The 14281-nt window shown below is 37.0% G+C and overlaps 1 protein-coding gene across 1 annotated transcript; it reads left to right on the plus strand.

Moving 5' to 3' along the window:
- Positions 1-386: 386 nt before the first annotated feature.
- LOC139730878 (protein SSUH2 homolog) lies at positions 387-11908 on the plus strand. Its single transcript, XM_071641754.1, has 9 exons — positions 387-515; positions 1441-1501; positions 2256-2380; positions 4674-4736; positions 5546-5661; positions 8101-8193; positions 9076-9178; positions 10416-10520; positions 11762-11908. Exons 1-9 carry the CDS (start codon positions 387-389, stop codon positions 11906-11908), a joined length of 942 nt encoding a protein of 313 aa, XP_071497855.1.
- Positions 11909-14281: the final 2373 nt, after the last annotated feature.

The following is a 14281-nucleotide window of genomic DNA, read 5'->3' on the forward strand; positions in this document are numbered from 1 at the left end:
TATCCTAGAATATGTGCTGTGGCATGATGTCTCAAGCCTTTGATAATGTGCTCAACTGCCCTAGGGCACCCCACTCATGTAGAGATGCTCCATTGTGCCCCGATCCCTTTAATACACATCCTGCAGATATGTTGGTGTGCCCACATTCCTGTTCTGGTAGCGTCTGGCAAAGATCATTCCACACCATATCATAATTGCCTGATAAGCCTGATAAGAATTTTTTATTCAATAAGTCCCTTCCTGTCCTGTACCAATGTGCTTAAAAATGTCCTTTCTGCCCACAAGGATATGGCGAGATATCCCTCCCATCATGTGTACACATTTGAGCAGTGATATCAATCCCTGTATATCACTGATGATGCTCTTGTTCTTTCCTGTCAAACAGAATGCCAAAGCTGGAAGAAGAAGAGGCCAGGAAGGCCCTCCTCGCGCTTGTGGAAGAGAAAACCTGCTGGGGTAGAGATGCAGCAGACGACCTCATCTTTAAAAATATTGAGCACACTGCTGCCTTCCACGTGAGTCATTAATTTTGTTGTTTTTTAAGGGGAAAAAAAAGAAGAAGAAATAGCTATATTGAGGGAATAGCAATTGGCTGTATGACCATACATTGCCATGTGGGCAGTGTAGTGATTTGTTTTGTTGTGACATTGTCTTTCAGTGCCCAGTCTCCAAGATTACAGGTTACAGAGAATGCCGATCACTGAAAACGATCACTGAAAGAATAATAAAAGTTTGAGTACCATGATCACAGTGTAGCATTCATCAATAGAAACAAATTTATGATTGATGATATATGCAGGTAGAGGTCATAATAAAAAATGAAATGTTAACAAAATTTATGATTTCATGACACATGCTAATCTCCAAGATTACAGGTTACAGAGTATGCCGATCACTGAAAACACCACGTACCCCCAAGAAAAAAACCAGAATGATATATGTTTGAGTACCATGATTACAGTGTAGCATTAAACAATAGAAACAAATTTGTGACTGATGACATGAGCAGGTAGATTTCGTAGTAGAAGATGAGATTGCAACAAAATTTAGGATTTCATGACACATGCTCAGTATATATTCACATAAGAATGCAGTAATAGCTATTCTGACACAAATGTACTGTAGATGCTCTCCCTGAACAATCAGCTTTTAGATTTTATTTGATGTCAATGAAAGACAAAATTATGATAAACTTTGAAAATTATCTAGTCGATGCTTGGGAAGGGGGATGATTTTATTGGCATGTGTTGGGTTAGAGGTGAGGGGGTGGGTGGGGAGGGGGGATTGTCCAGTAATGCATGCTTTGCTCTTTCTTATTCTTCGTCACTACTGTGTGTATCTACGTGCAAGTATGTTCTTCAATGTCTTGGAGTATCTGATGGTCTTTGAAAAGCAATTCTTTATCATATTTTTCTCAACATATGATTTGTTCTATTCCAGTACATTTTAGAAACATATACAGAAAGCAGGTCCACAAAATGGGTTCATGAGCCATATGTCGGTGAGTTGTAGAATTAGACGGTCTCACTCTTTTAAGTTCCCTCTCGTTTTATCGCTATTTCTGTTTTCTTTTCTTGTTTTGAACTTTTTAGGGGGTTTCCAGCTTGGCAAATCTATATTTTGTTAATTATTGGTTTGTTTGTATGTTTGTTTTTCCTGGTCTAATGACCTGTCATAATAGCTTTTCATGTCATATGCTTCTGTTAATGAACTTCCAAGCAGTGCTGTTTGAAAGATAAAGACCAATGACAAATTAAAGGAAAAAACAGAAATTCATACAAATTGGCATAAATTCACCCTGTGGACTTGCACATAAATTCAGAGGTATGTTTTGTGTGTTTTGAGAATGTCTTTTGCCAGTATGCACTTGTTTGTATGTTGGTATAAAACTGCAAGATACTCGCAGCTTGGATTTCTGACCTTTTCTACAGAAATTAAGTCAAAGGGTGTTTTAAGTGTTTACATTTTACAAATACATGGTGATCTCGCCTGACATCGCAACATGGAAGGCTTTTTCTATTGTTTTTATATAATTCAAAATGAATATTTCAGGCCTAATGATATCTGCCTCTGGTATAATACTGAGGATACCCCAATGTGTCCCACCACATTTTACTGCATACTGTCCTTTTTGAATCATGAAATGATCATAGGCATGGCAAATGGTCTGCTTGGGAAAAAAGAATAGTGCTTGTGTTAATTTGTTCCATGCTGTGTTTTATTACATAATTATATGTCCTGCTTGTAAATCAAAGATCAAGTCATTGATGGCCCAATGAATGGTCCGGCCCCTGCACCCTGGAACATACCTGTAGAGATGCCAACCATGTTCAGGAATGCTGTCCAACACGTTGAGGTACCTCACACAGCCTCTGTCAAGGTGAGAATGATAGGGTGATAATGCATGCAGGCGTCCTTGTCAGACGTGTTAAAGGGAAGTTTCCCCACGTACACATGAGGATTGAGTGAAGTGAATGCAGTATAAGTAGAACACATCAGTGACATTTTTGGAAAAATGAGACAATCCGTTCAAAAGTTATGAATTTTTATAAGGTTTTGGTGCTGCCATCACTGGATGAGAAGACTGCAAGAATGTGTGACATCATTGGAGAAGAATCATATAAAGAAAATATAAGGACAATTCCACAAAATTTAATTTTTCCACCATAGTGAAAGAGTGAGTGACTTGCTACTTTTAGGAAGCAAAGGGAACAATATGTCAGTTACAAGCTAAAGGAATAAACACTTTTTTTACGAATTGAAATTTTTTGAAGTTCTCTTAATCTTTTCTTTAGGCCTATATCGTCATCCTGCAGGGACATTACAGACTGTTGTAATTGACTTATGCTGCGATGTCTACACCAAAATTGTGAAATTCATAAATTTTGAGCGGACTATCAAAAACAGATTTCCCTCGAACTCTCACAGTGTTCTACTTAACTTGCTGCACTCACTCAATCCTAATGTATATTTTGGGAAAATTTCCCACTTACATTTTTTTTTTGGTTGTTGTAGAGAAACCCAATTGTCTTTCTGTCAATTCTATCTTGGTGTGACAGACCAAAGCATTGGTTAGACTTGTGTAGGTCAAAGGTCAGGGTTGAAAAATTTGCTGTTTTTGCTCTACAGTGAAAGAGTTTTGACATGAATTATGAAAAAGTGTGATGGGATGACACACAGACATGTTGTTTGTTTTGTTTTGTTTTGTTTTGCAAATTGGAATAAAGGATAGGGGTCATATTGAACACTGAATCCTGGAATAACACCTCCCAGGTCATGAAAAAGCTGAAAACAGCTGACAACACAACAACAAAAGCAGGTGATTCCAGGGGAATTCTCAAACTTTCTCCAGGCTATTGTCTTCAGCTCTTGCTGAGGAGAGGAGAGTAGTTCGAATTAATGCAACTCGATAAGTATAAATTTGTCAACAGTTTCTTCAAACTGGTGACATGGATATCAAAAACATTACCATATGGTTGGTTACTCATATCGTGGTCATGTAGAGACTGAAGAACATCAGTATGTAACTTTGAATATTCTATCAGAAATGATTGTGGTATGTTGGGGATAAGTGTTGACAATACAGTTTTTATGCCTCCGCCAACGAAGTGGCCGGAGGCATTATGTTTTCGGGTCGTCCGTCCGTCCGTACGTCCGTCCCGTTTTGTTTTTGTCGATATCTCAAGAACCGTGAGGTGGTTTTGCATCAAACTTGGCATGAGGGTATATCCTGGGGGATAATACTTTGTTTGGATTTTAGGGTCACAGGGTCAATGGTCAAAGGTCACAGGCTATTTTGTGAAAAAAAGGTTTAAATTTCATGTTTTTCTCCGTATCTCGCAAATGGTTCAAGGTATCTTCATGGAACTTAGCATATAATATGCATGTACCGATGGGCAGTGATTATCTAGGGAGGTTGGGGTCATGGTTCAAAGGTCAGGGGGTCAAAGGTCAAGGTCAACTCCTCAAAATATCACTACTTTCCTTATATTTATGCAATGCCTGAAGGATTTTTTTTTTCAACTTGATGTATGCATGTATAACCCAATATATATTCTGTGGGAAGTTTCTTGCCAAAAGGTCAAAGGTCAAGAAAAATTGCTAAATTGCACTTCTTCCTCCATATCTCAAAAGTAACTCAAGGTATTATCATGAAACTTACATATTTATGCATGTTCTACCTAACAGTGATTCTCTTTGGAACTGTGAGGTCAAAGGTCAAAGGCCAGGTTTAGATAATACTATTTTACCATTTGATACTGAAATTATACTTTTTCTCAATACCTTGAAAATTACTCAGTGCATAAACTTATAAAAATGTCAAAAGTCAAGTAAAAATCATCAGTTCCCCCAAATACCTGAACTCTGATGTTTTAATCATTCATCCAATTGAACCTAGTTCTAGGAAAGTGAACATTCAGCACATTTGTGGCCAACCTGTCATTCTAATATTTTGCCAACTGTGTGAAACTGTCATCACACATTGTCAAGACATTGTACTATAGACCTATTAGGAGAACCATGCATTATTGCGGAGGCATACACCTGTCGCCGTAGTGACATTTCTAGATTTTTTATACCCCCACCCACACATAGTATTTATGGGGGTATATAGGAATCATTCTGTTTTCAATTATGAATTCTTAGCATTTCTGTTTTTCTCTAATTGGCAGCCTTGTCATAATTGTCGGGGCTCTGGCTATCGACAATGCGTCAGATGTTCTGGACGTGGAACGGTAAGTTATTACCCGTAAAGCATTATGCAGGAATCAATGAAAGGCTGAAGACCCATGATAGATGACTGGAATTTTCAAACAAAGATATTCCTAAGTAACTTGACACTATGCAGCCTGTAAGAGAGGATGTACGTTAGTATGGTGTACCCAAGTACACATAGGCCCTACATTATAGTTAGATTAGTTTGCAAAGCTTATGTCAAGCAGGGAATAATTTTCCTTCTCAAAATTGAATAGCAATTTTTGTTGATGAACATTTAATTTTCACCAAAATGGTATACAAGTCTATGTAATGAAACTGCTATGCAAATTACATTTTGTATAGCAGTATACCAAATGAATAGCAAATTGCTATGCGATATCAGGAAAATTATTCCCTGTCAAGGTTATAAAATTCACTCAAAACTTGCCATATGTGCACCACGTTATGTAATATTGATACAATTTTTGTGCTTGACCAATCATTGAACAATGCTGTTAATTGCTCTAACCCATTGCCTGTATTATGCGAACTTTATTTGTCTAGGTACAAACTATACATTGGATTTAAGAATCCTGGAAGAATGAATTTAAAACACCATACTCATGTTTCCTTGACGCTACATTTGCTTGATGTTCATACAACGAGTGCAGAAGCTGTCTATATCTCTAGGCCACTCTTGACAGATGGCCAGAAAAACAGGTTGTACTACTAATGTGTGTGTGTGTGTGTGTGTGTGTGTGTGTGTGTGTGTGTGTGTGTGAGTGTGTGTGTGTGCAGTGTGCATGCATTGGTTGTAACTGGATACCCCTGCTCCGTCTTGGCACAGACCATGTGTTCCTGGTGCGGTGGGGATGGCTGGAGGATCGTCAGTCGCTACGATGGTGACCATAGCTACACTGACCATGAGATCTGTTACTCATGTGGTGGAGATGGCAGGAAACGGTCAGTATCAATTATGACATTACTCAAAATCATCTCTTAGAGCTGCTGATACCAGAGAAGATGCAGGAAAATAGTATGACACATTCTATCATAAAAGTTACAGTTAGCCTTTGATTTAGTCTTAATGGTAACTCAGTCTCCGAATAATGATATAAAAGGGTCATGACCATCTACAAATGTATGACACAAAATAAAAAGGTTGCCCAGAGTTAAATACTGACGAATGTATAAAGAGTGAAGATGTCATGGGGGGGGGGGGGGGGGGGTGCTAAACAGTGGGAATGTACACATAGTGACACAGCTAGAGAAATTACCCAATTAGAACTTCATTATATCAGGCAAAGCATGACAAAAGAAATTCTTTCTTGAGTGCCCTCTTACAAATGTGACTTCTGTGCTACAAAATCTCACTGTGAGTTCTTGCGTAAACTCAGGAAATGATTGTTGGAATGAGAGGTTGGAGTAAATGCAGATGTATTGTCGAACCCCCCCCCCCCCAAAAAAAAAAAAAAACAACAACAACAACAACCACAAAACAAAGCAAAACTAAACAAAACTAAACTAAACTAAACTAAACTAAACTAAACAAAACTTTTGTACTCTGAAGTGACATTTTGATAGCAACTGAAATCTAGATAAAGAGTCCAAACATCTTCATATCTACCTTGGATGAAATTGTTCCATATTTATTAACAATGTTAGCTTTATAGTGAGGGTCCTCTGCTATCAGCTGAGCTCTCGTAAGAAAATCCTAGCAGCATAAGAAGATAATGTGACATTGGCTAAAGTGGTGTGTAATTCTTAGCCCCTTCTGTGCCAGGGACATTAGACAGTGTGTACAATGCTGTAGGGCTTTCTGAGCCATTCAACACTTGAAATACATGAAGGTTAAAATTATTGTATACAATGGCAGGGGTGGATGTAGCTTTTTGCCAAGGGGGGGGGGGGGGGGGCAATGATCCAATGACAATAGGTCATGACAAGCAACAGCACAAAATAACAAAGCAAAGCAAAATATTAAACAAAAACAAAGGTCTTCACATTTTCTGCTGCCACTTCTCATTCCAAATTGGTTGAAAAAAGAAAAAAATCTTCATATTTTCACATTTTCACATCTTCACATCTGTCCCCATTTATACTTGCGTAACTTGAGTGATATTGAGTGGAATTTTACTAAACTCGGTCCAAGTATAAAGTATGATGGGACAATTACTTGATTAGGTTTTTGGTGAAATCGGCTAGAGGTCAAATGTCAAGGTCAAATCATGAAATTGTATCCGTTTATGCGATAACACAAGACTGGATGAAGTCAATTTCACCAAACTTTGGTCCAAAGGTGATGTATGATGGGGCTATTAATTAAATAGTTTTTGAGTGAAATTAGCAAGAGACCAAAGATCTAAAGGTCAAGGTCAAATGTTCCAAATTTCACTATTTCCCCATACAGTGTATCTATACAATGCCTGAAGATATTTTCTTGAAACTTAGTGTATACATGTCCTACCAAATGAAGATTCTCCAGAGAGTTTCAGGTAATGAGGTCAAAGGTTAAAAGGTCAAAGGTCAGGTTAAAATGTTATAATTTCACTTTTTCTCCATATCTCGCAAATGGTTCAAGGTTTCTTCACGGAACTTGGTACATGTACATATGCATGTACTGACTGGCAGGGACTATCTAGGAAATTCAGGGGTCATGGTCAGAGGTCAGGGGTCCAAGATCAAGTTCAACTCTTCAAATTTCATATTTATGCAATACTTGCAGGATTTTTCTTTAAAACATGTATTACCCAATGGAGATTCTCTGGGAAGTTTCCCGCAAAAGGTCAAAGGTCACGGGGTCAAAGCTCAAGTGAAAGTGCGATATTTTACTTTTTCCTCCACATATTGAAAGTGACTGAAAGGTATCATGAAACTTAGTACATATTTTTATGCATGTTGTACCTGACAGTGATTCTCTTTGGAATTTTAGGGTCATAAGGTCAAAGGTCAAGGGTGAAAGGCCAGGCTAAGATGCAAAATGTTTTTCTATTCAATACTAAAATTACACTTTTTCTTCATTCCTTGAAAATTACTGAATGCATAAACTTTTAAAAGGGTCAAGAGTCAAGTAAAAATCTTCTAATCCCAAATACATGTAGGCCTACCTGCACTCTCAGACAATATGGTAAACCTAGTTCAAGGAAATTGAACATTCAACACATTTGTGACAAACCTGTCATTTCAATATTTTGCCAGTTATTGAAACTGTCATCACGCATTGTCAAGACATTGTACCATAGACGTATCAGGAGAACCATGCATTATGGTGGAGGCATACCAGTCGCCATAGCAACATTTCCATTTTTGGGGGGAGGGGTGGGAGGAGTACCAATTCAAAATTTCTATAAATTATGGATCGACGTCACTCCTGAAAACAACTTCCCCCGTGTGATTGTGCAGATGCTCCCCTTGCGATGGAAGTGGAAGGGTGATGTGCCGAACCTGCATCGGGCAGGGCCAACTGAAGTGCTACATCAGGCTCACTGTGGAGTGGTAAGTGCTACAAAGTGATGGATTTACAATCCAGAGCAATGAATTAATAACTGGCCCTGGATGGATGTAATAAATGGTAATGATAATGTTGATGATGATGATGATGATGATGATGGTGATGATGGTGATGATGGTGATGATGGTGATGATGATGATGATGATGATCATGATCGTGATTATCATCATCATCATTGTTAGAACTATCATAGTGAATGCAATTATTGTTGTTACTATTATCATAATAATAGTGTTGCCAGCAGTATTGATTCTTTTTTTTTCTTTTTTTCTTTTTTGAGAGAGAAGTATGATGTTTTACCTTCTTCATTTGATCATGTTCCTGGAAAACGAAGGAAAACTGAAATACTTGAGTGTTAAGAAATCTTTCCTTTTGGAAACATTCTTAATCGTGAAATTATAATTTGATTTATTGATGGTAATGTTTCAACAAAATGAAATGTGTCAATTGATGTTAATGTAGATGTCTCTTGATGATGTCTTAATATCAGTTACTTGCTGAGGAAAAATGTTTCATACAGCAATGCATTTCAGCATCGGACAGCAACTTGGATTTCTAAGATATCAACTGTAAATTTTCTTTCTTGCACTTGTATGCATGCGCTTTATTTATACTTCTGTAAATTCTTGTACCCATTGAACATATGTTTTATTGTGCCATCCTGTAGGATATGGTATATGTTATATACTCATACTGCAGGAGCCCCATCCACAGGCTCTGTTTTCTAGGGTTCCCAAGCCTTTCATTTGAAGTATTGCAGAACTGCTTCATTGTATTATGCCATTATTTTGAATATTTTATTGTTTTAAGTAAATTCAACTTGAATTTGATCGTTTTTTTATCCCTGTATTAATGCTGCAATGTAGGAAAAACCATATGGAGGATTATATCGTTGAAAGAACAGCTTTACCAGACGAGCTCATCCGAAATGTCACAGGAAAAACAGTCTTTGACGAGGAGAGTCCCAAGGTGATCCTCTTTGATAATTGACAGCTCAGTACATATATACATTGTAACATCTCCTAGTCCCTGCCCCTCCATTTTTTTCTGGGGGGGGGGGGGGGGGGGGAGGGAAGAGGACCTGTCCTGAGGCGCTTAGTTACTATATCAGAAGGATTTGGATGAAACCCCCATCCCCTGCCCCCCCCCCCCAAAAAAAAAAAAAACAAAAAAAAACAAAAAAAAACACAACAACAAACAAACAAACAAACAAACAACTCACACACACACACACACACTTAAGAACAGCACAAAACAAAACAAATAGCAGGACATTGAACTTGACCTTCTTGCAGCTAGTGTTGGGTCCCATGAGAGATATGTTAATACAACAGGAATTAAGAGGATTATGTGTGCTATACATGCTTGCTCAATGATTGGCAGTTTCATGACGTCTGTGAAAATTGGTCTAAGAAAGCAAGCCATAAAGTTATAGTTTATGCTACCAAGTCTTTCACAAAGCACTGTATGAATGATATGGTAGGTATGTTTATGGGTGATGATAATTGTCTACTTGACACTGTGACTCTCACAAGAAATGATCTGTATATAGATCTAAAAATGTTTTTGCTAAATGTCTTTACCTGTCTCAGTATAGAGTTTGTAATGCCTTCCACTTGCAACCCATTTGGTGTATATGTTTTAGCATGGAGCTATATAAGCGCTTCTACAGTGGTTTCATTTGACTTTTTTGCAAATTGTCTTTTGCTCTTTGTACTAGGAAGGAAGCACTATAATTTTCTTTCCTCTGAGCTTCACTCCTAGAAATACAATGGCCTTCTGAATGTGATAATGTGCATCAATGTTGTGTTACATGTGTGATGTAATCTCTGGGAAAAGTGAATGAAAAAAAAATCAATATCTGTAGCAGGTGTCTAGCTTTTCAAGGACTGGATGTTTAAAGTCAAACAATATCACGTATAAACTCTTCACAATATGTGTATCAACCTGTTGAAGACGATTCCCGAGAATACATGGGCAGGTGTCTTTGTGAAATATGTGTTATAGCAAAATCAGTCCGTCAGCAGCAGGTTAAAAAGCATTTTAACATCAGACAGGGAAACAATTAGGACCACTGCCTAATTAATCTACCCACGACAACTGAATTCGTGCAAAGTGTAGGAGCTAAGATTACAATCTCACATGGAATATAAATATATATATATTTTAAATTTATTAACTGTTTCTCTCTTCCTGTAATTGTCAGGTGTGCCCAATAAAATGTTTTCCTGTGGCTGAAGTGAACAGCGGTTCAGAGAGGTTGGTCCAGCGGCATGCCCATGCCTACAGTCAGGAGAGGCTTCATCGGCAGGTGAGTGTAGGGGGTGGGATGGGGGTGGCAAAGCAGACCTGAGACTCTATTTTTCGGGCTTAATAAGCATTTAATCAGCACTTGCTGTTCCAAGAGCTCAATTAACCTTGAATTTACACTAGGTCCAGCTTCCTTGGGACAGTCCAAAGAAATCTTATCTTTAATACAACTAGACTAAGAACTACAGTGCACTCCCGTTATAACATACACGTTTATAACAAAATTCCGCTTACAAGTTAGTAGAAATTCAGGCTGCAACAATATCCACTCTATGTGTTTTTATTGTTTATTTGTTCAGTTATAACGAAATTTCAATATTACGAAAGAAAACTGCCAGTCCTGAGGATTTCGTCATAATGGGAGTCCACTGTATAGTCTGACTACCACACCAGCTGCCTGTCCTACTTTGCTTCCCAGAGTATTAATGCTCTCTAACGACGACAAAGGTAGCAGGTTGAGCTGGATGGTCCTGTGGCTGCCTTTGCTGAGGGATGCTGGGCAAAGGCAGCTGTGGGACTATTTTATGGAAGGAACTATACAGTTAGCAATTACTTTGGCATTTTATGGAAGCGACTACAGTTAGCAAAATTAATGGTTTGGAAACCAGACTTGGGCTACTATGTGGACTGTCCCTATGCTGCCGGGGCAATCAGGGTTTTGGGCGTTTTGGGGCTGTTGGGGCGTTTGATTCTTGGGTGTTGTACCAGCCAATTGTTCCAACCTATAGAAACATTCCTATTTTTTTTTTTTTTAGGAAAGAAGAAGCTTTATTCAACCTTGAATTTCTGTCTTTATCAACAAGTGCTAATAGTAATGAAACGGAGAAGGGTGAAAATTCCTATTTTTGCATGATTTTCTTCCTGTTATTTCTATTTTTCTGAATTTAGGGGTGCACAGGTATGGAGTGTACTGAACATAAACTGCTTTCCGTAGACAACCATTCAGCATTATCATTGTTATTTTTTTTTAATGAACGGGACTAAATAGACTGCATAATCATGGAATAATTATTTATCTATTATCCTCTTATCCCTACTCAATACAAAAATCAAATTTTCTGAATACATATAGATATTTGCATATATGAGTACATTATAAATTTGATGCAATTGAAGGAAAAACATCAGTTTGCAAACCCTTCTCAGTTCTTTCTGTACCTGTCAGATATGTACCCACGTTTGTTTGATTGTCAGAATGTGATTAAGTTAAAAATCTATGTGCACTTTTGTTCTTGCACACAGCGCCATCAAATACGAGTGACACCAGTTGTGGAACTCCAGTGCCAGTATGAAGATGAGTCATTTACATACTTTGTTTACGGTTTTGAGAACAAGGTATATGCCCCGGATTATCCCATGCAGTGCTGTTGGGGCTGTAGTATATTGTAGGCTTACTTGGCCCCATTCACATCCAAATTGTGTAAAGGTTCATGTCAGAGCAACTAACGTCCAAGTTTGTAGCCCTCATGACATACTTGTACTCAACAAATACATCATTCTTCATCCCACAGTGGCACAAAATCCTCCTTTTTTTTTTTGACTTAAGACCCAAAATTTTTCATAAATCTGGATTTATGTGGCTTAACCCACTGGATATTGAGTAGAAATAAACCTTGTCAAAAAAACAAAAAACAAAAAAACAAATACAAAACTTTGCTGTTACTGTTATTAAGTGAATGATATATATATATATATATATATATATATATATATATATATATTCATTCATTTTTTTATCTATTTATATTTATATTTATATATTTTTTTTTATGTTTCCAAATGTGCATGCAAGGTTTCCAACAGAAACTTACTTCAGGATGAACATTTAAATGATCAAAGCACTTATATAGTTATGGGAGTGAAAATGGAGACACCTAACAATACTTCTCTTGCCTCCACAACAATGTTTGTGCTGCTGAAGATAGGTTGCAATGAAATGTTGTTAAACCATAAACATTGGTGTCAGTTTTCTCCCTAATAGTGCATATATTTTCACTGCTAGTACTTGCTTGAATTGCAACATTGCACCAAGCGCTTTCATTCCAGTCATTTCTGTTTTTTACAACTCTTTCATGAAAGAAAAACATTGCAATGTCGTTCTGAGCTGATACAATGAATGGAGGTATATAAAAGGTGCTGTTAAAGTGAACATTTTCATTTTGGCATATTGCGTACTACATTAGGTGTAGAATAGCACAAAAATAAAGGCATGTTATTATTTTTTTTTGGGGGGGGGCATGGTGTACAATGTGGGATATATTGTAACATGTGTACCGCATGATAACAGAAAAACAAAAACAAAAATAAACAAAGAGAGGAAAATGTGAACATCTTGTCTACTCTCTTTTTTATCTGAGTGTACGCTTTTGCTTCTGTGTTATTGGACTTAAAGGAAAACATAAAATGTCAATCCTGTGAAAATTTTCCTTGTTAAAGTAGGAGATGGAAAACTTTAAAGAGCAGTGTAATGCTTAGCAATGACAAATCATCATACGGATTTGAGTCTGAAAACATGTAGGTGATGTTGAAGGTTATCTCCATTGAAGGTGTGTGCCAAAGTTGTGCAGGGTATGGATCTTATCTATTGTCAATTGGTGCCTATTGCTTTTCATGAGAAATTCAACACTGTTATATACAGTTTGAATATTGTGTACATAACTAAATCCTTCCCAGACAAAGTGTAGTTCAATGGAAAAATTTAATTTCCTTTCATTTCATCACTTGTATTTTTTTTAGTTATAAAGAGCTGTTTTTCAAAGGGCCTGTAACACAGTGTACATAGTTCAAATAATGAAAACGATTTCAATGTAAACGATACTGATAACATGTAACAACATAACCTATATTTGCCACATTAATACAACTCAATTCGAATGAAAAATGCAAATGATATTGGAGGAATTCTAATGCAGTTTTGACATATGTACACACAGAAGAAAGATATCAATCTCTTTCGGAGCAAGGCCAGTTGAACGTCCTGCTCTGTTATCGATACAGCTCTAGGTGAGTCTGGGTTCACACAGTACTGAATTTTGACAAACTGGAGACCAAACTATATCATCAGTAATCAAATTATAATGATAGAGATATCAATAATTGGTATGGTGATGATGATAATGAAGTGATGATGATAATAATAATGCCAATAATAGTAACAGTAATAATGATGATAACAACAATAGATATAATGAAAGTAATACAGTTGTAGTAGTAGTTGCTGTAGTACCAGTAGTAATAATAGTAATGATAATGATAGTAATGAAAAAATGTGATTTCAAAAAGTCACTGTCATGCATCCTATCTTATACAGCTTCGGTAAGTTTTAAGAGTCTAGTTTTTTAAAGTATAGTTAGCATTGTTGCTCTTTTAATCCGAGTTGGATGTACAAATCAAATGAAAGTGTGTGATATATTGGTCTATTTATCTTCATATGTACCACTCTTTCTGTAGTTTTTCATCTTTGATTTATGAAATGTATTGTAAAATGTGGGTTTCTACGTTCTCAAACCAAGTACACATATTTTTTTTTTTTTACGTGTTCTTAGGTAGGCTCTATCTTGTCCTCCAGTTTCTGTTGACAGTTACTATGAGGAGGCATGTAATTCCTACTCTATGGTCCAAATAAGACCTTAAACCACTCCCTTTTATCACATTTATGTCTATTCGTTTGTTTGACTGTGCACTTTTCATTGCAACATTCAATGTTATTTTTGATATTGTACAGAAACAGAAGTATAAGTGTCTTTGAGGCTGAGTTGTATG

This window comes from Diadema antillarum, unplaced genomic scaffold, assembly GCF_040938485.1.
Source record: "Diadema antillarum isolate AM-2024a unplaced genomic scaffold, OU_Dant_1.0 seq00000341_RagTag, whole genome shotgun sequence".
Taxonomy (NCBI): domain Eukaryota; kingdom Metazoa; phylum Echinodermata; class Echinoidea; order Diadematoida; family Diadematidae; genus Diadema; species Diadema antillarum.

What these genes read in the sequence shown, in the direction of transcription:
- LOC139730878 (XM_071641754.1), top strand. Translation starts at nt 387, where the DNA reads ATGCCAAAGCTGGAAGAAGAAGAGGCCAGGAAGGCCCTCCTCGCGCTT. An exon ending in GGTTCATGAGCCATATGTCG is followed by an intron (nt 1,502 to 2,255) that starts GTGAGTTGTAGA and finishes TGTAAATCAAAG; the next exon opens with ATCAAGTCATTGATGGCCCA. An exon ending in AGGAGAGGCTTCATCGGCAG is followed by an intron (nt 10,521 to 11,761) that starts GTGAGTGTAGGG and finishes TCTTGCACACAG; the next exon opens with CGCCATCAAATACGAGTGAC.